General features: G+C 38.4%; 1 protein-coding gene across 1 annotated transcript; it reads left to right on the top strand.

Annotated features, from left to right (window-relative positions):
• Nucleotides 1-21771: 21771 nt before the first annotated feature.
• On the top strand, nucleotides 21772-27128 carry LOC145636791 (uncharacterized). The gene is made up of 12 exons (XM_081688339.1): nucleotides 21772-21856; nucleotides 21917-22096; nucleotides 22148-22260; nucleotides 22431-23459; nucleotides 23551-23576; nucleotides 24021-24765; nucleotides 24858-25095; nucleotides 25258-25343; nucleotides 25641-25829; nucleotides 26001-26130; nucleotides 26301-26375; nucleotides 27100-27128. Exons 1-12 carry the CDS (start codon nucleotides 21772-21774, stop codon nucleotides 27126-27128), a joined length of 2925 nt encoding a protein of 974 aa, XP_081544465.1.
• Nucleotides 27129-27562: the final 434 nt, after the last annotated feature.

Genomic DNA, 27562 nt, shown 5'->3' on the forward strand with positions numbered 1-27562 from the left:
CACCTCCCGTATTCTCCAATTTGCGATCCTTTTTCCACTACTCCGAACATCGTACTTCTCGAATAATATTTTTGAATTTTCCGAAAGCTACATGTGTTCTACGTGTAGTGATTAGCCCTTGGGAATTCACGCTTTATCAACCCGAAAACGCTCATAGCAATAAGGGTCCATCTAAGTTTGTGAATTCACCAAACCATGGAGTCGGGTTTCAATCCGCAGGGTTTCATTCGCTCGCACATACTCTTCTAAGGTAAGACTACTGTGCGCCGAATCCAAACTCTTAACCATGGACCCTCTTGACACCCTTTATCTTGACCATAGAAGAACTAGAGCCATGGTTAGGTGGAAAACTCATATGCGTCATTTGTGACAATGTGATATGTGTAATTCATGTATGAACTTTGTATGATTCAAGTCTTAATTTAATTTAGACATAGGATGTAAATAATTTATTTTAGAATTTAATTGGATTAATCGAGTCTCACCTAGAATTAATTGATCATCAAGTCTTGAATATAACTTAATATGTACATAATAGAATACTAGGATTAATTAGTTTGTTTTTTTTAGGGGGTAAGTCAGAGTGTATCCTCCCAAAAATATGTAGATTTTTGAAAATTTTCGAAAATTAAAAAATAGATTTTGAAAATTGATATGACATAGCTTATAAGACAAGTGCAAGTCAAAAGTCGAGTCATTAAAATTATCCATATTTTACAGTGCTTGGTCGAGGAATCGAGGTCGTCTAGTTCGTAACTGCAAACGAGAAGGTCCATCTGAACTTCCAAGGAGAGCTCGAAATATTAAGGTTATTAGTACAATTGATTTGTCCGATTCCGAGTCCCCATCACCACCATCATCACCAAGAATGGCTACTACTGAAGAATTTAACGCTATGAAGGAGATGGTAAACAAGTTGAGTTCGACACTCAATGATGTTGTCTCGAGGAACGATGCGACTACCCAAACCATCAAGAACCTCGAAGAAAAGCTAAGCATGGTTTCTCCGGACGCTAAGCTTTATGATGCCTCAAAGAAAGGACTTGATGTTGAAACTGAACTTCTTCCTGACAAGTTCAATACTCTTGACATCCCAACCTTCAAAGCTACTAACAACCCATACTTCCACATCCAAGCCTTTGAAACCATTATGACTCTCAAGAAGATTGACAGGAAGCTTTTCCCTTCAATGTTTCCTTTTTCTGTAGACCCCATTCCACAAAAATGGTACTTCAAGCAAGAAGCTAATGATACTGCTACATGGGAAGATGTGATGAGAGTTTTTGTAAAAAGGTACAAATGCAATATTGAAACCGACACCAACTTTAGGGAACTAGATATTCTAAAGCAAAAGAAAGGTGAAGGGTTTACTGACTTCTACCGGAGATGGAGGGAGGCGTCCGCCAAAATGGTCGATCCTCCAAGTGAAAAAGAATCTGTGAAGAAATTCATTGATAACCTCCAAGAAGACTACTAGAAGCATTTGCGATTCTTGCCTATTTCTAACTTCAGGAACCTGTATGAGGTGGGAATCAACGTTGAAGACTATAACCTCAAAAATAATACCTACTCAAATAACAACAGTGGTTGGAAAAACAAGAAGAACGACACTCCTTCTTCTTCTAAACCAAACTACTCTAATAACAACAATGTCAATGATGTTTGGGTCGTTGAAAGCCAAAGGCCTAAGAGAGAACAGAAAAAGAGAAATTTCACTCTAATAGGTATGACCTAAGATACTGCATTTGATCGCCTACACTCTAGGGGTCTCATCACTCCCATAGGCCCTATTCGAGAACCACCTCCAGAAAAGAGAGGTCCTAGTTGGAATCCCAACGCCTATTGCAAATATCACCAGGGAAAAGGTCACCTGACTGAAAACTGCTGGACATTGAAAGAAGCAATACAAGATCTCATTGATAACAACAAAATCCCTGTCCCTCCAGCCAGTAAGAAACCAAGTATTAACCACGCACTACTTTCAGATACTTTAGCTATCATGGAGGATCAAACACCCTTTGATCCCTCAGAACTTATAAGACCCTATGAAGAACCTCTTCCTACTCAAATAAACATCCCCTTTGAACAAGAAATCTTTAACATTGAAGAACAAGAAGAAATTTTCTACGATGCAGAACAAGAGAAGAGTGAGTAGAAAGTGTCCTTGAAACCGATCCAAGATGGTATAGAAGAAATAGCAAAGATGGTCACCAGCCTCAACACTCTTTTTCACACTACAAGTATAAGAATGACCCTTCTTGAAAAACAATACCAGAATTTACAGAAAACTGTTCTGCATTTGCAAGGGAAAACTGAAACTAAACCTCAAACACAATCCAAAAATTACCCTCCTCTTGCCATTAGCTACAGCGAAATCTTTGACATGCTTCGTAGTAAAGGTATAATTCACCCTATCAACTGTCCACTGTCAGAATTCAAGATCCCAAAGCATAAAGAGCACCTTTATTACAAGTATCATCAATCGAAAGGACATGACATTGAAGACTGCCACAAATTCAAGGAGTTGATACACCAAAAGATCAATGAAGGAAAACTCTTGGAGTCAGAAAGAATATTCGATGTATAATATTCTTCGGTTCCTGCCAAAGTGCGATGATAAAGATTAGATTAGAAGGAAATGCGATGGCATTATACCACGATTTGGGAAGATAGTTCGAGTAGAAATTGAAGCAGGTTGAATTGAGTTGAGTCGACAGGTTCCATATAGCTGTGGAGGTTGTCATCTAGAGGCGTGTGCCCGACGGTGTCAGATACGCGTTTCTTACCCTTTTAACTCCTATATTTTGTGGAACTGACGTTTTCTGCAGGTATCGGCATTAAAAAGATTGGTCTGGGATCACAGAACGTTCGGTCTAGAACATTCTCCGTCCCTTACGGATTACTTTGACTATCGTTTTTGAAACGCAAGTTTCTACAAACTTAGTCAAAGTGGGGGCTTCTGTAGACACCTAATTTTGTGTCTCCCCAAAACCAAACCCGGTGATGTAGACACCCATTTGTGTCTCCCCAAAACCAAACCCGGTGATGAGTGCCTTTCACGTCGAATCATAATCGAATGAAACGAAAGTGTGGAAAGGTCTAGTGTTGCGGAAAGTTTTATTTCTTTTCTTTTCTCCCTGATTTTGAAAACTTTATTTTAAGAAAACAGCCAATCCAGTTTGGTTGGTCCATGATATGGGTCCAATAGTGGTGTAGTTGGATGGGGCTTGCAAAGACCTTTCCAACGATATATTATAAGCCCAATTCCGATGAATATTGAGGAAGTTATGGCCAATTTACTAAACTGGGCCCGGTTTGAGCTTTATGTACGGCCCAATGATCTAGGGGAGGGCCTAATATAATTTATCATTCCTAATACAATTAGGAATGGTTTTAGTCTTCTAGAACATTCTAGAAGGTTCTTATCATTCCTAATTCAATTAGGACTCTTCAGAGTTTTAATCAAGATCAAATAGCATTTTCGATGGAAATTATATTATTTTATCTTCCAGTACGGGAAATTTATCAGATTTTTGAAAACGCGTTGAAAATCAGTTTGGCGTCCAACCCCAGGCCTTGGCGCCTGGAACCAGGATTGGCGCCAGGCGCTAGCCACTGGTGCTGGCGCCAACTAGCCAGGGCTGGCGCCAATGTTGTTTTTCGATCTTCAGAATCTGTTTTGTTAAATTATCTTTTTTGGATGATTTTCTCTATAAATATCGTATCAAAAACTCCATTTTCAATCATCAAGAAGCATCATCTATCATCAATTCTCTTCATTCATCAACTCTCTTTATTTTCAAACCAATCACTAATTACCAATTATCAATTACCATTCATCTAATTCTTTTCACCTGCAATCAATTCATCTCATTCATTCATTAATCATCAATAATATTAATTCTTTAGAATTCATTTCTTTAATTCTTTCTTGCTTTTTTAATACAAAATTCCGCATTCACAAGATCTTGATACACCTAGCCATATTCGAAGTTGTCTTCGCCCTAGGCGTGAAAGGTTTTAATTTCTGAGGGTTTGGTCCCAAATCTCTCTTTCAATTATTTAATTTAATTGTTTTGATTATTATTTTCCTTGAAGTTACTAACGTGTGTATTTTGTTATTAGAAAGAGGTACGAGGCATCCAAGTAAGTACTTTAATGGTTTAATTGATATTATGATGTAGAAATCATGCTTAGATTGTTATTATGATTCCTAGTATCATGTCTAAGGTAACTTTAATATCAAGTATGATTAAAAGTATGATGCCTTTTATTCTCTTCCTAATATTTATGATTGTTAGTATCATGTTAGGGTTAAAGATTTGATTTTTATTGTTTAGTGACATGCTAGGGTTTGTTATTAATCTTGTTAGTATCATGCCTAGGATCTTGCTATGCTTTAACATGATTATTATTATTATTGATTATGATTGATATTATTATTATTAATGATGTTGATTATTTATTATGTTGCTTGACACATATTATTTTATATTGTTATTGCTTGATCACCTTTATTGCATGTTAAAGGGAATTGGTACTTGCAACCACGCTTAATAAGATAATTAATAATCTTGTAAGGGTTAATTGTGATTATAAATTCAAGTGATCGCCAATAATAGATTTATCTGTGCATTAAATTCAACCAACATAGATTAAACAGGTTTAGGGTTAATCCTATTGATTGTATGTTAATCAGAAAGCGCACATGAATACGAGCAGAATAAAGTAGAGGCCTATTATTAGGGCAGGTTCAATCTCTTTTAGGTTGGATTTTTACCATCATCCCCGAACCCTTATTTGGTTCATGACCTTATGGAGTTAACGATCTCTTGGATCGTTAAGGGGTGTAACCTTCACCTCGTGAACGGTTTACAAGTTCCTTAAAAACTTGTTGGTGACTCTTTTGCTCTATCTTCTTCCCTTTTGGACGCCACCGTACTTTAGTGATTGATCACAGTGGGGTTCAAGCTAGTGGGATTTTTAAGGCTTGAAATTATTCCCTACAGTTTTTTGGCGACTCCACTTGGGAGGATTTCTATTTTAATTCCTGAATTTGTTTCGGCAATGATTTAGAATGAGTGGATGAGACTCGAAAAGTTCTAAGTATTTCATGTGCGTAATTTTGATTAACATTATTTTTATATGCATAAAAAGGTTCTCATTGGAAAGACCATCCGTAATGAGTCAAAAACATAAGGATTTTACACATAGGAAATTTGAGAAATGTCTTTCACAACTAAGACTGAAATAACACCACGCGAAACTGGATGATTTTATTGAGCACAGAAAGCTGCTGAGGCATGTGGGAAGTAGCGTCATGGGCCAGAGCTTGGCGCCAAACTTTTAGCCGTAGCGCCAGACGCCAGTATTGGCGCCAGGCGCTACAGTTAAAAGTTGGCGCCAGTCTCTGTTTGCTGGCGCCAATTTCCCCCAATACCGAGCTAGAAATATGCGTTCTAATTTCGACCGGTTTTTCGTATTGTTTGCTCGATCCTGCTTCCTGATTGAATTTTTTCTCACTTTTCTGAAACCCATATGTGTTCTACATATGGACATAACCTTCTGGGAATTCATGCTCTATCTACCCGATTGAACGCTCCTGGCAACAAAGGGTACATCTGAGAGGTTGAATTCACCAAACCATGGAAGTGAGTTTTTTTTTCTAAAAACTCGCGGTGTCCCATCCACACGCGCTAACCCTTCACGGTTAGGCTTCTGCGCAGTGCATCCGGACAATTAACCATGGACCCTATTTGACTAAACCATATCCCGAACTTTAGAGAACTAGAGCCATGGTTAGGTTGCGAACTCATTGCATCATATTGTGCCTACCTGACTAATTGTGCGTTATTTGTTGTGCATATATATTCTATGTTTCTCCTAACCGTTTGTTGTTTGTGTTGAGACTAAAATTAATGACTTAAAGAACTTTGCCTAATTAATTAATTAATTAATTAATTTGAGTTAATAAAGTTTCTTTTTTTAAATCGGAATTGACCTAGTACGACTTTATGCATACCCCAGTTGACTAATAATACCGAAAACAGTCCCAGACCGAAGCTCCAATATTGGCGCCAAATTTTGAGCTGTAGGGGCACTGTATGGTGTGTAGCGCCAGACATTAACTAAATTATCTGGCGCCAATCACCATATTGTGACGCCAGTCCTGTCGCTTGGCCGACAGTTCGGATTATTTGTCGAGTCATCACCTAATGTCTAATTAGTCAGTTTTCTGTTTAATTCGGTTAATTTTGCTGACTATAATGCTTAATTAAATTAATGTTCGAGTCTAGGCACTAAGTCCCATGGTCTTACAAAAGAGTCCAAACATGTCACCTACACTCAATAACACACACCAATACACATGTTTTGACCATGATTAAGAGAGTCTTGTGTGTGCGCCTTTTTTCGTCATTTTTTTTAAGGGGGTAAGTCGGATGTTAATCCTCCAATAATAATAATACTTAGTTCCCTAAAAATATGTACATTATTGTTCCCTAAAAATATGCATACTTTTTTTAAAAAAAAAATAAAAACCATAAAGTCAAATTGATTCGAGTCAATTAAAACGCAAATTGGCTTAATTTACAGCGCGTGGTCAAGAAAGGAAGGACGATTAATCAAAGATAACCTCTTCGTACAAGTCCAACTTTTCGACAAACCTATAGCCCGCAAGAGGAAAGCAAGAGTTATAATGGCAACTCAAGAAGAAGTCAACGATCTCAAGAACCAACTGGCTATTGTAACTAAGACACTGAAGCTTCTCGCACTTAAGATCGATGATCCCGTGAAGCAACAACAAATGGACCTCATGCAAGAGAGCCTAAGCAAGTTGTCCAGCAACTACAAGTTTCAAGAACTCACATCCCAAGGAGTCTCGGTGGATAAAGATCTTCTTCCGCAGAAGTTCAGTGCCAACGACATCCCAAAATTTAGGGCAATTGACAACCCCTACTTCCATCTAAGGGCATTTGAAACAATAATGAGTATCAAGGGTATCGATAAGAAAGTCTTCCCTTCCCTGTTCTCACTATCTCTCGAGACCGTTTGCCAACAATGGTTCTTTTCTCTTGAAAAAGAAAAGACCTCTACCTGGGAATCCATAGCAAACGCTTTCGTTGATAGGTACAAGTGCAACATTCAAGTTGAAACTGACCATAGAGAACTTAAAATCCTCAAACAGAAGGAGAATGAAGGCTTCACTGCTTTCTTTAACAAGTGGAGAGAAACCTCAGCTAAAATGATCGAGGTACCAAGTGAAAAAGAGTCCGTGAGACTGTTCATTAAAAACCTCTAAGAAAAATATTCAAAACATCTTAAATATCAAAATAACCTTCATACCTTTAAGGTTGTTTATGATATTGGGATTAATATTGAAGATGACTTGGCTAAATCTAAAGCTGCCAACAATAATCCAACAGTGGCTGGAAAGGAAAGAAGAACGACAATCCTTCTTCTTCCAAAACCGCCCACTCAAATAATGTTAGCACCTTTAATCTAGGAGAAGTTCTCGCCATGAACAACCAAGGACAAAAGAAACCATTTAGGAGGAATTTCACTCCTATTGGCATGAGTTATGACACCGCATTTGATCGATTAAATGCAAAAGGTCTTATAACTCCCATTGGACCATTTGGAGATCCACCAGTTGAGAAGAGGTCGCCTAACTGGAAACCCAACGCACATTGCAAATATCACCAAGGTAGGGGCCATTCTACTGAAAGCTGTTGGAAGCTTAAGGAAGCTATCCAAGACCTAATTGACAGTAACAAGTTGTCGTTGCCCCCTGCCAGTAAGAAGCCAAGTATTGACAATGCACCTCTAGCTCATACTTTGGCTATCTCCGATGAAGAAAACGAAGTTGACCCCTCATCTCTCATTAAGCCTGTCAAAGCAACCAATGTCGAAGAAGGAGAAGAAGAGATCTTTTTCGATGTCAAAGATAACCTTCCAGAACCAGCAAACGAGGAAGACATACGATTGCTCACACTGTTTATGAGGGAAACATCGCAACTACTACGTGAAACTCTTAAAATTATGAACAAACTTCACAAGAAATATGATGAACTTCCATGTCCAGAGGAAGAACCTAAAAGAGAGTTCACACCAGTGAAAACGACTTATGAGGCAAAGTATTTTCCCTTACAAGTCACCGAAAGACCCAAGAAGAGCAATAAAGTTTATACTCCAATTGGGATCCCGTATGCCCAAATGTTCGAAATGCTCTCCGAGAGTGGCAAGGTCAAACCTCTCGAACCGAGACCATTTGAATCATTAAAAAGGACAGATAGATATTAGTGTCAGTACCATCAGTCAGGATGGCACACCCTAGAAAACTGCTTCAAATTCAAGGATTTGGTGCAGAAAATGATTGATAAAAAGGAATTAGTCCAAGTTCAACAAGAAGAGGACATAACCGTTAATGGAGTATGGGACAGTGATGAAGAAGATGTCTACCTAAAAGACATAGTAGGACCTTCACCTTCTGTATCATACACCACGGACGACATTTGGGCTGAAGAAGATTCATCAATAGACGTCCTCACAAGATCCGGGAGAATGCAACCTCCCGTTTCGACACAACCTATGCCTACCGCACAACAAGTTCCCATACCTATCATCGAAGACAATGACATCGTTAAACAGTTTAAGAAGACAAAAGTTGAGATGAATGTATGGAAGCTTCTGGCAACATCTCGAGAACATAGGTTGGCTATGATGAATGCCTTGGATAAAATCGGGATAGATTCTGACACCACTCCTGAGGGACTAGCTAACTTCCTCAGGAGTGACCTCCCTAGTCCGATTAATCTAATCACCTTCTCTGATAAAGATCTACCCCCAGAAGGTGACAAACACTACAAGGCGTTAAACCTCACGGTAGTCTGCAAAAGGATGAATGTTCCCATGACTCTTGTAGACAATGGATCGGCTATTAATGTCTGTCCACTTAGGACTGCGATGATGCTCGGCATAAGGGATGAGGATTTAACTCCGTCCACACAAGGAATAAGAGCTTACGATAATACTCGACGTCAAGCTCTTGGCAAAATAACCCTAAATGTGATGGCAGGAGCAATAGAACACGCTACTACTTTTCAAGTGGTAGATATCAAAGCCTCATTCAATCTGTTATTAGGACGCCCTTGGTTCCATGATCTAAAGGCCGTCCCTTCATCTCTCCACCAACAAGTGAAAGCCATAGTTGGAGGAATTCCAATCACTATTGACGCTTCGCCGATGAGGATTAAATCAATAGAAAATCCAATCATCAACGTGGAGCACGACGAAGATGACGAAGACCTATGGGGCTTTAACGAAGAAGTCTCCTTAATCCAAGAGGATGAAAGGACAACTCTTTGCCACGACCCCCATTCCAACATGATTATCAACACCATGCAGAAGAAACAAGGACACTTCCCTGGGATGACCTTAGGAAAGAAGAAGGGGATAGCAAAATCGGTGGAGTCACCTGGCCTCCCTAAACTTGATACTTTCGGACTTGGTTTCGAACCGACTCGGAAAGATCTCAAGCGAGCCCAGGACAAGTTAAAAGCACGTAGGGACGCTCGCATTCAAAAGAAAGCAATTCCAATGGATCGGTACCCTCTTACGCTTAATGGTCAATTTAAAAAAGGAGGAGAGGACTATCCATGCCATGAATTTCCCGAACCATTTGTTGTAAATGGCATACGACAACCAGGATTCGAGATTTTCTTGGATTGCTACTTCACTGACGAAATCCCAACTCCCGTCCATAAAGAGAAAGCACCCCCATGCTTTGACTTTAACGTTATGGGATTACTGTTCGGACGAGAAAAGAATGAGCCAGTTTATGAGGAAGATAACTCCTCACTCATTCAAACGGTCCTACAAAGCAAAAACTTTGACCCCTCGAAGCTAATTACTCCAGCTGAAGGATCATTGCAAGGGTGGCGCAAGACTATCAAGGTGACTACTCCGAGTGGAAGGAAGATATCAATCACGACAGGGCAAGGGCCGATGTTTGAAGAATTGTCAGAGTTAGAGTCAGAGTCTGAGTCAGAGTCTTTCCCTTTAGAATCTTCTAAGTCTTTAGCTATAATGCCTCCCCTTCCTGTTTCTTCTCCTAGGATAGTTAGTGATCCAGTTCCTGAGGACATATCACTCTTTGATGTAATGATCTCAGAGTATAATAATATTTCTCGTTCTCCTTACTTCTCGTGTTCTTCCCTAACCCAAGATGACGAACATTGTTTAGCTAACGATGAAAAAGATAAAGAAATTATTAAAGCAATGGAAACACTTGAAAAGAAAACACCAGTAATTGAAGAGACCGAAACAATTGACATCTCAAATGATTCAACTCATAAAAGAGAAGTTAAAATCGGACTAACATTGAATAAACAAGAAAGAACCGATTTAATTAACTTGCTTAAAGAATTTATCGATGTATTTGCTTGGTCATATGAAGATATGCCAGGCATTAACAGAGAACTAGCTCAACACACTATACCATTAATTCCATGAATGAAACCTGTAAAACAAAAGTTGCGTCGAATGAAACCCGACGTGGCACTTAAAATAAAAGAAGAAGTTCAAAAACAAATAATTGCAGGTTTCATCAAGATATCCAAATACCTCGAATGGGTCGCCAACGTCGTCCTAGTTCCAAAGAAAGACGGAAGGGTAAGGATGTGTGTCGACTATCGAGATCTAAATAAGGCAAGTCCAAAGGACGACTTCCCTTTGCCACACATCGATATTCTAGTAGACAACACGGCAAATCACGCGCTTCTCTCGTTCATGGACGGATATGCAGGGTACAATCAGATTCTCATGGCAGAGGAAGACATGGAGAAAACGACCTTTATCACACCGTGGGGCACTTATTGTTACACGGTAATGCCATTTGGGTTGAAAAACGCAGGTGCTACTTACCAACGTGCAGCAACTGCCTTACTCCATGACATGATGCACAAAGAAGTTGAAGTATATGTCGACGACATGATTGTGAAATCAAAGGACCGTCCAGGCCATCAAGTAGCCTTAAGGAAATTTTTTGAAAGGCTAAGAAAATATAATATGAGGTTGAATCCATCAAAATGTGCTTTTAGAGTCACCTCAGGCAAGCTCTTGGGATACGTCATAAGCTCTAGAGGAATAGAGATAGATCCAACCAAGATTAAAGCAATCATGTCGATGCCACCGCCCAAGACCGAGAAACAGATTCGAGGATTCATTGGCCGGTTGCAATACATAAGTAGGTTCATATCAAAACTGACAACGATATGTGAACCAATCTTCAAAAAGCTCAAGAAGAATGTACCAGTAATATGGGATGATGAGTGCCAAAAAGCCTTTGACAGGATCAAAGCCTATCTCGCAAATCCTCCCGTATTAGCGCCAACACTTCCCGGAATACCTCTTAGGTTATATTTGACGGTTACCAAAGAGACAATGGGAGCCATGCTAGCACAAGAGGTAGAAAACAAAGAGAATGCAATCTATTACCTAAGTAAGAAGATGCTCGAATACGAAACACGCTATACACCACTCGAGAAATTGTGCCTCGCTTTGGTGTGGGCCATAACTAAGTTGAGACATTACATGTTGGTGCATACCGTTTTCGTAGTATCTCGATTGGATCCACTCAAATATCTGTTCGAGAAATCAACACTCAATGGACGAATTTCAAGATGGATAGTCAACTTAGCCCAGTTCGACGTGCGGTTCATGCCACAAAAGGCTATTAAAGGATCTGTGGTGTCAGACTTTCTGGCAGACTTTCCAATAGAAGACTCGACACCGATACAGGATAATGAATTTCCAGATGAAGATTTGATGGTCACCGAAGATGATACTTGGACCTTGTATTTCGACAGAGCCTCAAACCAAAAGGGATGTGGCGTCAGAGTGCTACTAGTATCACCTAAAGAAGAACACGTCACAATCTCAATAAAGCTTGATTTCGACGTTACCAACAATGCTGCTGAATATGAAGCATGCGTGGTAGGCCTTGAAACAGCTCTGGCATTGGGAGTAAAGAAGTTAAGGATATTCGGAGACTCCTCTCTGATTATCAATCAAATATCTAAAAGGTGGAAAGTAAGGAGCGAAAGCCTAGCCCCTTACCAAACTTATCTGGAAACTCTTACCGACCAGTTAGAGAAGGTAGAATACACATATCTACCTAGAGAAGAAAACCAATTTGCTGATGCCTTGGCAAGATTAGCCTCAATGGTTAGGATTCCCACGGATATCGAGCAAATGCCTCTAACTATCGAAAAAAAGCACAAACCAGCATATATACAGGCTATAGAAGACGACGACCCAGTCCAAGACGAAGATGAAGAACAAGAAGAAGAACCATGGTACACAGACATTCTCAACTATGTCACCAATGGAGAATACCCTCCTCATGCTGACAAAAGAGCAAAACGAGCCTTGAGACTTTTGGCTTCTCAATATGTACTCATAGACAACGAGCTACATAAAAGGGTACCTAAAGGTTGAGCTCTCCTATGTGTAGGAAAGGTGGATGCACAAATAATAATGAGAATGGTCCACGAAGGAATCTGTGGAACTCATGTAAATGGCAAAATGTTAGTCCAGAAAATAATGCGAGAAGGGTATTATTGGACTAGCATGAACAGGGACTGCCATCAATATGTGAAAAGATGCCCTAAGTGTCAAATTTACGCCAATTTACAACACGTTCCTCCATCTTTGCTCTACACCTACACATCACCATGGCCATTCTCTATATGGGGAATTGACATAATTGGAAAAATACTCCCCCAGGGACAGGAGGCCACGAATTTATTCTAGTAGCAATTGATTACTTTACGAAGTGGGTTGAAGCGCAATCATACGCTAAACTCACTGCAAAACATGTAGCACTCTTTATCGAGAGAAATATCATTTGTCGATATGGAGTCCCACATGTAATGATAAGTGACAATGGAACTCACTTTCAAGCCGAATGTGAAGAATTGCTACATAAATATGGTATCAAACATCATCATTCGTCCCCTTATAGACCTCAAGCAAACGGAGCAGTTGAGGCAGCTAATAAGAATTTAAAGACTATCATCGAGAAAATGACAGAAAATTATAAGGATTAGCTTGACAAGCTCCACTTTGCAATGTGGGGTTATCGCACGTCAATCCGTACTTCAACAGGAAATACACCATTTTCTTTGGTGTATGGAATGGATGCCGTACAACCTGTCGAACTAGAAATACCATCTCTACGCATTGCGCTAGAGAGTAAACTAGATGAAGTCGAATGGACTAGGGCACGATATGAAGAATTGATCCTACTCGACGAAAAACGACTAGAAGCTCTACATCACACTCAGTGCTATCAAACTCGTATGGCTAGACATTTTAATAAGAAGGTCAAGACAAGAAATATCAAAGTAGGAGATTTGGTATTAAAAGCACTAAGGAAAAATGTTTTAGATCCAAGGGGAAAGTTTAGACCTAATTGGTCTGGCCCCTACATTGTCAAAACAATCCTGTCAGGTGGTGCAGCAAAATTAACTGATATGGATGGCAATGAATTCTCAAACATGACCAATCTTGACCAACTTAAAAAATACTACCCATAATTACTTGAGTAGGACACTCAAGAGAGCTACGTTCGGCCTGATTCCTTAGGAAAGGATACGTAGGCAACCCTTTACGGGTGCGGCCACTTTATTTTTCGACATCTCCGCGTTCCAGAATCAACTAAAAGTCAACAAGAAGTCGGCAAGCTATTGGCGTCGCAGAACAGAGTCTGGCGCCAGCCACAAGCCATTAGCGCCAGACGATGGTATTGGCGCCTGGCGCCAGACCTCAATAGCTGGCGCCAATCTGTAACTACTGGCGCCAACTCAGCAATAAAATCTGGGCGAATTTCGGTGTTCTTCGGAAAATTTTCGACTTCCGTACTCGAAGAATTTCTGGAAAATTAATTTTTTTCTATTTTCATTGCTTTAATAATAAATTTAAAGTAACAATTTAATTGAAAGCTGAAATTTCATTAATAAAATAAAATTACATTGTTAATGGAATTTAAATAAGGCTGAAATAAATTAACTTTAAATAAAAATTAACAATCTAATAAATTTAAAGCTAAGCAATGTTTTTAATCTTTCTTTTCCTTCTTTGCTCTTATCCAATTCTTTTCTGTTTCCTCCTCTTCATCCATTACTTTAGCTAGTAGGCATCCTTTAGAGGACCTACATTCAATTTTGGAATAGATCGTTTCCCCTTCAGCTAGCACCCCATGCTTCTTTTCCACCCAAACCTTTTTGTCTGTGGTGTTTGCTTTCTGTTTCCCCTTATCTTTAGTAGTATTCTTCTTCCTAGGCATTATAGGTGTTTTGAATTCAATTCTTGCACCTAAGCGTTCTTTTTTTGGTGTCACCCTGTTACCTAGACGATTCTTCACATCGTTTCTACCCTGATCAATTGAAGATTTCTTTAGCAACCACTTCTTTACATCATTAGGTAAAGAAGGGGGAACCTTTTGGGTAATCACTTCCCATAAAGGTCTAGCGCTCCAGTAAGTGTCAAATTTATCTACTTCTTGAGACACGGGGTACTCATAGGGAGGACGAAGATCCCCGGAAGGAATATTTTGAAGCAAGCCATATTGTCTTTTTACCCTGCAGGGATAATAATATGTTACACGAGACAAGCTTGGGAGACGGCAGAAAGGTTGCTTGTTAACTCCAACCATCCTTTTTATTTTCCACCATGGGATGACCCACTTGATAGCAAAATCACGTGATTCAAAGACTTTTCTCCACCCATGGCGCCCAATTTTAGGGATGCGCTTCTTCCTTCTCACGAAGCAAGTGGGAGTATAATTTTCAATGTTGTCCGGAGGGCTAATTAATCCTAGCCTTTCCATTAGTCACATCTGTAAAAAAAATTGCAATGCAAATAAATTAATATTACAATACAAAAATATATTTTTTGATTTCTGTAATTAAAAATATTATTTTTCTACCTGTAATAAAATTGGAGAGCCGCGAAGAGGTGCTTTTAGGTCTATTTTCAATTCGTCTAGACTAATCATAGTCTCTCCAACTATCAATGGCATTGGATTTCTCCCTGATTCAATTTGTTCTAGCACAGTGGTTATAATTGATTGACCCTCGTTATTTTTACCACTACTAAGACAATATTGATTAAGCATGCAGAATAAGAACGCCCTTCTTCTATATATGTGAAAAGATTCAGAAAGAGGTTTATCAAAATAATAGCGTGCGAATTCTTTCAAGTTCACTACATTGCCATCTACTATTTTTGATAAATCCCTTTCCTTCAAATTAAAGAAGCGCTCAAAATCCTTATAGTAATATGCATCTACTCTAGGGATTACTACCAGGTCTATTGCAGGGAAACCTAAGATAGCACCAAATTCCTCTGGCAAAGGGCTAATTTCATCATACCCTATTCTAAAACAATGTGTATCGATGTTCCAAAATTCTAAAGCGGTATGTAAGAAGTCTATGTCTAAATCTACCCCTTTGATGCCATAAATTCCCCCCAAGTGAAACAAATCCAATTCTTTTCTTTCTCTAGCATTAAGAGATCGACACCATTCATGAGAATTTTGGGTGAAGGTTTTAGTGACTAAAGACATGGTTATTATTTTTTTCTAAAGAGAAGAATATTTTTTTCGCTGGAATTATGAGAAGAATCGGCTGAGCAGGGGGCTATTTTTGTACAAATTGCGAGGAATTTCAATCTGAATGAAATACGGAGTCAGCGTCAATTGGCGTCACAGCCCCGACATTGGCGCCACCCATCAGTGCTTGGCGCCACACGCTAAGTGTAGCGCCTAGCGCCACGCGCCACAGGCTGGCGCCAAGTCAGCAGAGAAGCCGCGCGTGCTCAGTTGCGTTTTGATATTAAACTTGAGTCGGTAAATGACTTTATGGCCCCATTTTAATTTTTTCTAAATATTTTTTCTATCTTTTTTCTTAATTAATTAAATATAGCAATTATTTTTAGTTAATTTTATTTCTTTTTTGGATTTTATATTAATTTAAAAAAAACCAGCATTTTCTCCGTTTAATTTTTCCTTTTTATTTTTCTTTTTGGGGGAGAGAGTCGGATAATACCCTCCATCAATAATAAAAATGACGGAATTTTTGCGCAAAATTGTTATCACACTTGCACACACTAACATACACTAACATAATAATAAATAATAATGAATTTACAATAACATAACATAAAAATACAAAGTGTCTAAATAATGAGTCAAAGGCAAAGTTCTATAAAAAAGTCAAAATAAAATACATATACAGAAACAGACTACGGCGCCGGAGGACGTAGGCCCATCATGCCATAAAACTGCGCCGTACGAGTCACCTCTCCACCAGCTCCGGCCTCAGCACCAGCTCCAGTCTCCGTAGGATGAGGAAAACTCAAGACAGAACCGCTCCAGCCAAGGTCAACCTGAGGCTGAGACTGCGGAGGCTGCTGCGATGACGAGCCAACCTCGTACATCCCACCACCTCTGAAAGTCGAGGTAGCCTCTCCTACCAGTGCAGCAGGAGCACCCTCAGAAGAAGATCCTGAACCCTCAGAAACGTCGGCTCGAGCAGCCTCGGAACGACCACCTCTACCTCCTGACGAAGTACGACGACGTCTCGAGCTAGACCTCGCCGGATCTCTCCGCCCCTCAGGCCTCGTACGGGTGTGAGAAGCGATTGGATGACCCTGCAAAAAGAATTAAATTAGAAACAAGGTAAAACTGAAGCCATAATGCAGAAATAATGAGTGAAGAAAAGTTACCTCTCGGACAACGTCGTCCCGACGACAGGTAGCCGCGTTCCTCATCCGGACGAGCTGGCTCCGGAAGGCATCTATGCATCGTGCCATAGCCGAAACCACCTCGTGTGGGAACTGTCAAGAAAATAAGTCAGTGAGAATACACGATAACTGAATACAAGATTCTGAATTATAACTAGGCTTACCCTGGTCTGGTGTATATCTCTATATAAGAAAAGAAAGAAAAAATGAAAAAAAGTTGAGTCATCAAAAGTTATTGATGTTATGCAATAAGCTTTGGCCGAAGATAACATTTTGATGATGGTGATTATATATTTATCTACCGACTTTTTCCATGAAAGCATATTGTTGTTGCCTGTTGCGCAAAAATAAATAAATAAATAAATTATATTACTACTTTTATTTTGTCGAGAACAAACAATCCAATTTCAGATTAGCTAATACAACAACAAAAATGATTTAAAATACTTAAATACATACACAATTTCAATCATAAAAAATGTAAAAGTTTAAAATAAACACAGATTAACTATAATTAGCCAAAATGTTTTACCTCTAACAAAGCAACCACCCTCAATTTGCATCTAACTCTCTACAAAAGCAAAACAATTTCCCAATTTTGTTAATTTTGAAAATTTTGGTGTTATTTCCTAAGTGAAGCATAAAAGGGAGATCAATCCTCAAAAACACTCTCAAGAAATTACCAAAACTCAAACAAAAAAGCCAAAATGAACATTAAAATTGGAGGGCCGAACAAACTCTCAAAAATAGCTTCAAGAGTTTCACCAATAAACAAGAAAAAATACCAACTTTTTCCCCCAAGCTTGCTCATTACACATACAAAAACAAAACTAAACCCGGTCCCCCAAGCTTGAGTGAAGCATTGTCCTCAATGCTTGGAAAAAGAGGGAACTAAGAAAATTAATATAATTTTTTTTTTTTGCATTTTTCTTTATTTTTTCATTTTTTTGGATTTTGAGATTTTTGATTAGGGAATATCCTTGCCTTTTTGTTGAGACCCTTAGGTTTTGAAGTGATGACAAACAACTCTCTAGCTGGTTCCTGCTGGATACTCTCTCTATCAACTGACTTTTTGAGCAGTAACAGCTAGCCCAAGTACTTGAAGCTAATAGAAGTCCTCTTGAATGAAAGTATTTAAGAAATCATATTGAAAAAGATTGATCAAGGAAAGCTCTCAATACTTGAAGAATATGAAGATCTTTAGATTAGGATACTTAGTCTAATTAGTCTTTATATTGTTAACTGTGCATAACTATTTGTATCAGTGAACCAAGTGGATCCCATACTTAGAGTATGAGTAGTGTTGTAGAGATCAGGAACAATTGACCTGGTCCCTGGGATACTACCAGTTCAGGTAACAGTTGCTTCGTAATCTGTTACATGAACTTGGACATTAGTTTGGCAAATATTTTCTGGAATAATTATTTTCCATCTTTAGAAAATATTTGCTGGACTAATTGATTATGTTCATGCATTTTGGAGATGATTTATTTTGTATATAACTTAGGATATTATTCTGTTTTATTTATGGAAACAGAATAATGTCTAATGGAATATCTTATATTTGCAAAATAAAAGATATTCCATTTACCTAAGTTATGATCAATTTAAGATCACGAGATAAATCATCTCCCAAGCATATATAAGCATGAACGTAGTCTCATTCGAGCCAAGCTTTTCTGGAAAAATTCTCTCATATTTTGAAAAGCTTGATACACACTCTAAGGGAAACAGTTGGTTCATTTTATGCAAACTGTTTGTGCACACAGTAAGAGTGATTGTAATTGTCTCTTTATCAGCTTTGTATGAAAGTTTTAAAAGGTAATCAAGGGTTTGTAATTGAATCACTAAGGGATTAGTGATTGGGTAGCATTTACAAGGCTAAGTGCGAGTGCTTGTGAGTTCAAGTGCGAGTGACACCTAGAGTTAGGTGTGGGGATCATTTAGGTGATCATTGTAATTGCTTTTATTTGTCTAAGTTGATTTATAAGAGTAATTAGGGTAGTGGAGGACGTAGGCTCAGAGTTGAGCTGAACCTCGTTAAATTCTTGTGCCTTTTGATTATTGCATTTTCCTGTTTCGGCTGCAGGTTCAGTTGGATAACTGGTCCCCCTTTATCACTCGAAGAAAATTCAATAATTTTGTACACTACCTTGTACTCAATTCAACCCCCCTTCTTGAGTACCAGTTGCACTTTCACTTTTGATTAAGGACGACTTTTTCTTGTCCCTTATTTTGCATTTACTTATTACACAACTACTAACTTTTACATACTTGCTTAAACTTTGAACTTACTTCTTTCTCATTTTCATTTGAACACAACACATAACAAACTCATGACCCAAGCTTCAAAAAACTAAGGGTTTAGGAAATAGGCCATTTGGTTTGTAATGTGGCTAAAAGTCAAGAAAGGGAATAGGTTCAAAGGGGTAAGCAAGAGGGGTAAATGCAAATAAAAACAAAAATTTGTAACAAAATAAAAAGAACAAAAAGAAAATGAAAAGTGCCTTCGTCTTCCCCTAAATGATTCGGTCACGGTCTTGGGTAGCTAGTAGTCAAACCAAAGATCAAGACATGTATGGTTAAGGATCCTAATATGCCACTTAAACAAAGTGATGAAGGCTTGAACAAATTAAACCTCACGGTTTCTTACAAGTGTAATACCTAGAGAAGTAGATCATGAGTACTCAAGAGATGAATGCTATGGGCTATGATAACAAGACTCCAAAATTCAATGGCAAAAATTATGCATGGTGGAAAAACATAATCAAGAACATAATCATAGGCATTGATTATGAATGTTGGCTGGTGGTGAAAAATGGTCCCTTGACCATTGAGAAGACTGACTCAGATGGGAAGCTTGTTCCAAAGACTGAAGAAGAATACATCTCAACAGATTACAAAAAAACTGGAGAAGAATGCAAAGGCTATGTCCATCTTACAGCAGGCCATTGCTGAAAATGAGACAAACATGATCTCAGCATGCTTTACAACAAAGGAAACCTGGGATACCCTTGAACTGGCTTTTGAGGGTACCAGTGAGGTAAAAAGATCTAAAATTGATTTACTCATGTCTAAATATGATTCTTTTAATATGTTTAAGGATGAGGATATCAATACATGTTTTGGTAATGTAGACACATAATTTTGTGTCTCCCCAAATCCAGACCCAGTGATGAATAACCTTCAAGGGTTCGTCTGTGATTCAGGTGAAGCCGCAGAAGGAAGTCGTGGAAATCCTTTTTTCTAGCCTAGCCCAACCCTATTTCGTGTCCAAAACAATTGGTTTTTACTTCAAAACGTATTTCGTGACCATGTTTTATTAAAACAATATTTTTTCGTGTCCTTTTAAGTGTGCTTGGAGCTTATTCGGACATTATGGAGGAAATAAGTCAATATTTTCTGTCCACTAATTATTTAGATGGATAGGGCTTGGAAAGACGATTCCAACGATATATTACAAGCCCAATTCCGACTTACGGATTGAAAGTTATGGCCAAAATACTCCGTCAGGGCCCGAACCGTACCCGGGCTGGCCCATGTCCGTACCAGTCCGTACACTTAATTAAAAATCCATTTTTAATTAATTATTTTATTATTTCTGATTTTTATGATTTTTTAAAATTATTTTTCTGATTTTATTAACTCTTAATCATTAAGTTCCTTATTAAGAAAGCTTCTTATTGGCTGAAATGCGTAACCCGGAGTTCAATGAATCGAGACACTTCGGGAAACGCATACAAACCGACTTCGGGAAGCTGACGCTAAAGCAGCAAGCCTGACGCCAGGCGTCAGCTCCCAACGCCAGCCAACGCCTGGCGTCAGCCTTGACGCCTGGCGTCAAGTTGTTTCCAGATGATTCCGTCTTTATCTTTTAGACTACCTCTGCGCCTATAAATACCTGGCTCCATTCCGCATTCGAGAAAAGCGATCAGCGATCAGAAGATCCAAAACCCTTTCTCTTTAATCTGTATTGACGCATTATCTCTCTTCTCTCTCTAAGCCTCTCTAAACCCTCTCAAAATACGTCCTCCACGACGCCCTAGACGCCCTACGCCTAGTCACTCATACGATCTTAGATCCCTTGGCATAAGGTTAATACAGTTCTGAGGGTTTGGACCAAATCAGTCTAACTTTCGTACTTTCTTTTCCTTTTATTATCGTTATTTCAATTCCGATTTATCTTTCCTGAAATCTACTAACGTGTGTATTCGTGTGACAGCGAGGAGATCGTTATAAGAAAGTGAGTATTGCCTCTAACCATGAAAATCTTTCATGTACACTAGCTATGCTGTCACTAACGTTGTTTTGCAGGAATATTACTAACGATTTCCTGCAGGGCTAGATAGTCGTTGTAAACGATTATCAATTACTGATATTGCTATGTTGTTGCGTGCCTATTATGCTATTATTATCATTGTTATTATCGTTGTATGATCACCATATTGCATGCTTAAAGGGAATTTGTATGTGCAATCACGCCTAATAAGCTAATTAATAATCCTATTTAGGTTTAACACGGATTCTAATCATAAGTGATCACCAACTTTAGCCTTATGTGTCATAATAGCCAACCAACCTAGTTAAATCATGTTTAGGGCTAACATGTTGTAATGTATATCAATTGGACGCGCGAATCGTTGTTATTTGGATCAAGTAGAGGCCGTTTAACGGGCGGAGTAGGCGTCGATCTAAGATCGAACCCGACTTCGTACCATCATCCTCGAACCCGCATATTGGTTTTGTACCACGATCCGGGCACAACTCACCCCTTTAACCTTCAAACGGGAAAAGGGCGGATAGGGGTGTAACCTTTGCAATCGCGAACGGTTTAACGGTTTCCAAATTGCTTAAAAATTTGGTGGCGACTCCATTTCTTTAAATCCCGACTAGCCTGGGTGAGCCGCCGCGCCTCAAAAGCGCGACGTAATTGTAGGACGACAAAAATCCCCTACAGGTAGATTTATGACCATTGTTAATGATCTTAAATCTCTTGGAAAAAGTTTTACTGATGAAGATCTTGTTAGAAAAATTTTGAGAAGTCTTACAGGTGAATGGACTCCCAAGGTCACTGCTATCTATTAAGCAAAGGACCTTACAACTCTATCAGTTGAACAACTGATAGGTTCTCTTATGACTCATGAAATGCTGGTTGGTTCCAAGACAGACAAGGCACCAGCAAAGGGAATAGCTCTTAAGGGAACAGTTGAAGATGAAGATGATGAGATAGGAATGATGGCTAAGAGGTTTAAAAGAAGCTTCAGGAATCAAAAGGGAAAATTCATCAAGGGTAAGTCCAATACAAATTCAAATAAAAGATCTAACAATTTCTCTACTACAGGTTGCTTTAAATGTGGAGAAAAGGGACATCTTGTGAAGAACTGTCCTCAATGGAAGGATAACCAGTCCAAGGAAGCTGAGAAGAAAGCTTACAAAAGAGCCATGGTTGCTGCTGTCTGGGAGATACAGACAGTGATGAAGAGGAAGATAATTCAAGTCAGTCAGATGTATGCATGACAGCTATACTAGACCAAAATGAAGAAGAAGGTTCCAGGAACAGCAGAGGAACCAGTTCAGATTTTCACTGTCTCATGGCAAAGAAAGACCCTTTGGGCCAACATCAGGTAAACATTGATCAGATTAAGAAAGATATGCCTTTTTATGAAAGAAGTGATTTGATGGAATGTGCTAGTAGTGCTTTAGATCAATGTTTGGAACTAGGAATTGCATATCATGATTTCAAAAGAAAGTTTAAAGAAAAATCTAAAGAATATGATATTATCAGTTCCAGTTGTGATTTGTTGGAAGGAGTATGTGCTAATTTGAAACATGAAGTAGCTGAACTTGAGATTGCTTTGGATCAAAGCAAACTTGAGTTGGAGAGAATGAAATCTGACATGGGTTTATATGATGACAGTGATGATGAATGTGAGAAACAGTTTACAAGTTATGTTATTGATGTGCTTCATAATGAGAATGACTTGTATGATTTTGACAGTATTAAGACTAGAGCAAGTGCTTTGAATAGATCCAAACTACTAGAAGGATTCAACCTCTTGGTTGATGATGTAGAGGAGCTATACAAAGCATATGTTCTAGTAAAGAACAGTAAAAATACTGTTTATCATACTGATTCTGATGTTAAGCATGATGAATGTGAAGCTAAGATATCTAGTTTACAAACTGAATTAGATAATCTTAGAAAATCCAAGACTTGTGATTCTGTAGTTTTGCCTAATAATTCTATTATTGCCAAGTTACAAGCTGATCTTGAAAGAGCCAAGCTTGATTTTGAAACTGTTGTGGATCAAAACTTATCTTTGCATGAAAAAATGAATCTAAAAGAAAGGGAATTTGTTGAATTCAAGAAACGCATGGATAAGGTTCTCCAATCCCAAAGTTCATTGAACCATCTGACTTCAACTGCTGGTAACAGTAGTAAAAGAGGACTTGGTTACACAGGGAAGGGAAACAGGAGAAACTGGTCCCCCAGAGATACCACTTGGCTACAGGAGTTTAAAAAGGGTAAGTATGTCTTAGCCAAAGACATGCATGTGTGCTATCATTGTGGTAAGAATGGCCAAAAAAAGTTTGAGTGTGTTAACAGGAAAAACAGCTTGAACAAAAACAAGAAAATTGTTAAACAGATTTGGGTTAGAAAGGATTTACTTGAATATGTTGTTGTTAGAAAGGGACCCAATAAGGTTTGGGTTCCTAAAACTAATGTTTGATTTTCTTGTGCAGGCTGAAGTGAGAGACAATACGTATTGGTACTTGGATAGTGGTTGCTCAAGACACATGTCAGGGGATAAGAAACAGTTTCTCTCACTTACAACACATGAAGGGGGAAGAGTGACTTTTGGTCATAATAGCAAAGGTACCATTCTTGGTATAGGTAAGGTAGGTAAGTCACTTTCCCATGCAATTAGTGATGTATATTATGTTGATGGTTTACAACATAATCTCTTGAGCATTTCTCAACTATGTGACAAAGGAAATAAAGTTGAATTTAAAGAAAATTTTTGCCACATAGTGAATGCACAAACAAATGAACTTGTATGCCAGGGATTTAGACATGAAAATGTTTACATTACTTATTTAAACCAAAATCCTGAGAACAAGTCCATATGTTTGAGTGCTGTTTCTGATAGGGACCAGTGGCTTTGGCATAAAAGAATGGGACATGTCAGCTTTAGACTTCTTAACAAACTTAGGTCTCAAGAACTAGTGGTAGGCTTGCCTAATATTAAGTTTGAAGCAGACAGAGTTTGTGAAGAGTGTGCTAAAGGGAAACAGGTCAAATTTTCTTTTAAGCCAAAAAAATCTATCAGTACCAGCAGACCTCTAGAGCTTATCCACATTGATCTTTGTGGACCCATGCGTGTACAAAGTAGAAATGGCTCTAGATATGTGTGTGTCATTGTTGATGATTACTCTAGATATACTTGGACCTTATTCTTGACATCTAAAGATGAAACATTTGATGAGTTTATTGTCTTAGTGAAACAGGTTCAAAATAAAGTAAATCATCAACTGGCTGCCATTAGATCTGATCATGGATCAGAATTTGACAACTCTAGTTTCATAGAGTATTGTAGGGAACATGGTGTATCACATAATTTTTCTGCTCCAAGTACTCCTCAACAAAATGGAGTTGTTGAAAGGAAGAATAGGACACTGGAAGAAATGTCTAGAACAATGCTGATTGAGAGCTATCTCCCTAAGTCCTTTTGGGCAGAAGCTGTAAATACAGCATGCCACATGTTGAACAGGTTGATGTTAAGACCTCAAATGAAGAAGACTCCATATGAACTTCTCAGAGGAAGAAAGTCCAACATAGCATACTTCAGAACATTTGGTTGTAAATGCTATGTACACAACAATGGTAAGAACAACTTGGATAAGTTTGATCCAAGAAGTAATGAAGCTGTTTTTCTTGGGTATTCTTCTCACAGTAAGGCGTATAAGTTTTCAACAAGAAAACTCTGTGTGTTGAAGAAAGTGTTCATGTAGTCTTTGATGAATTTAACATGTGTTGTGAGAATGTGCAGGTTGATGCCTTAGAAGAAATAGGACTGCTATATTTTACAAGTCCTCACCAAGGAAACAATCATAAGGATGGAGATGAAGATCCCCAAGTAAAGAAGGAAAGCACTACCTCAGGGGGAACAGAAAACTTCAATGATGGAAATCATATCAAGGTAAATGAGGTAGGGGGAACATCTCAACATACTGGTTCATCTGTGCAAAACCTAATCGATGGTATAGGTGAATCAGAGATGCAAGATGGTTCTTATAGATCAAATGAGAATGCACCTAGATCTAACACTTTTAAATATAAATCTTCTCATCCTACTGAACAAATTTTGAGTGATATCAGTAGAGGTGTTCAGACTTGGAAAGCTGTTTATGAAAACTTCTGTGCCTTTTTCTCATTTTTATCTAATATAGAACCAACTGACTATAAGATGACTTTAAAAGATCCTGATTGGGTCTTGGCTATGCAAGATGAGTTAAATCAGTTTGAAAGAAACAAAGTATGGCATCTTGAGCCAAGACTTGAGAACAGGTCAGTCATAGGTACCAGGTGGGACTTCAGAAACAAATTGGATGATCTTGGTACTATAGTCAGAAATAAGTCCAGACTAGTTGTGCAAGGCTATAATCAACAAGAAGGAATTGATTATGATGAAACCTTTGCACCAGTGGCTAGATTAGAGGCAATAAGAATTTTAATTGCCTTTGGTGCTCATAAGAACATAAAGCTCTTTCAAATGGATGTTAAGACAACATTCCTTAATGGTTATTTGAAAGAAGAGGTATATGTTGAGCAGCCCCCTGGTTTTGCTGATAGTCAGTATCCTAACCATGTATATAAGTTGGACAAAGCACTCTATGGTCTTAAACAAGCTCCCAGAGCCTGGTATGAAAAACTGTCCACTTTTCTAATAGAACATGACTATAAGAGAGGAACAGTTGACAAAACTCTCTTTATCAAAACCAGAAATGCTGATTTGATTGTTGTACAGATTTATGTGGATGATATAATATTTGGTGCTACTAATCAAATCTTGTGTAGTGAGTTTGCAGATCTGATGCAAAGTGAATTTGAAATGAGCATGATGGGAGAACTGTGATTCTTCCTAGGATTACAGATCAAGCAAACAGTTGATGGTATTATGATACATCAACAGAAGTATCTAAAGGAGCTGTTAAGGAAATATAACTTGCAAGACAGCAAGTCATATGCCACACCTATTCCTACTAATGCAAAGTTGGATAGTGATGACAAAGGTGAAAGTGTGGAAGCTACATTGTTTAGAGGTATGATTGGCTCCCTCTCTATTTGATAGCTAGTAGGCCAGATATAGTGTTTTCTGTGGGATTGTGTGCACGTTTTCAAAGGAATCCCAAAGAATCTCACCTAAAAGCTGTCAAGAGAATACTTAGATACTTGATAGGAATAGATGATCTGTGTTTATGGTACCCCAAAGGTGGATCTATTGAACTGTTAGGGTACACAAATGCTGATTATGCTGGTTTCTTAGTAGATAGGAAAAGTACTTCAGGTATGGCACATTTCTTAGGTCCTTGTTTGATTTCATGGGGATCAAAGAAACAAAATTCTGTTGCCTTATCCACAGCAGAATCTGAATATATAGCTGCTGCAGCTTGCTGTTCCCAACTGTTGTGGATAAGGAACCAGTTGAAAGATTTTATTATTATCTATGAAAATTTCCCTATTTTATGTGATAATACAAGTGCTATTAATATTTCTAAGAATCCTGTGCAGCATTCCAAGACCAAGCATATTGAGATAAGGCACCACTTTCTAAGGGATAATGTTGAAAAAGGTCTTGTTGAGCTGAGTTTTTGCAAAAGTGAAGAGCAAATTGCAGATATCTTCACTAAGCCTTTGACTAAAGAGTCTTTCTGCAAGTTTAGAGTCATGTTAGGTCTAACTAGGTTAAGCTAAGAGGCTTCTTCTCTGCTGGTTCCCTCAATGATTGGCTAATTAAGTGTTCTTTAAATGTGTGCGTGCTTCATACCTTTGCAATATTTCCTTTATCTCCATGTCATTGTTTATATTCATATATGAGCAATATTGTAGCTAAACACTTTCAGGTATGCAATTTACATTGAACAGTTGAGCAGCTGTTTCAGTAACCCTACCAGCAGAGGAAACAACAGCAGATTTAGACGGTTTAACTTTGGAATTTTTTTTTCAATTTAAAACCGTGTGAGTATATTTTTATTCCTAATTTATTTTTCAAAATCTCACAATTATTGCAGTTATTTCCCTTAACGGCAACTTGATGTGACAGTTAATCAATTTTGGCAGTTGCATATTTATGGAAGTTATTTCCAAATATTAACTTCCCATATTTTGAATATTCTGATTTCCTTGCTTTCTCTCTCAAATATTCTCTTGCTATATATACTCTACTCCCTTCAATTTTCCGTGATCATTCACTATTCATCATCGTTCTCAACTTTCTCTCAAAAATATCGATCAATCTCTCAAAGTTCAGCAAGAAATCATGGTCAGGAAAGCTGGTTCCGGGAAGAAAGGAGGAAGGAAAGGTAATGTGAAGGGCAATGCTGCTAGTTCCCCCTCATCAATATCTCTAGAAATGATCAAGGATGTTCTAAAGAATGTCTGAAAATTCTCCTAGTACTGGTGCTACTACTCTGAATTCTAAACATGCAACCCCTAGTACTGGTGCTACTACTCTGAATTCTAGTAGTAGTACTG

Source organism: Chenopodium album, chromosome 6 (genome assembly GCF_948465745.1).
Source record: "Chenopodium album chromosome 6, dcCheAlbu1.1, whole genome shotgun sequence".
Classification (NCBI taxonomy): Eukaryota; Viridiplantae; Streptophyta; class Magnoliopsida; order Caryophyllales; family Amaranthaceae; genus Chenopodium; species Chenopodium album.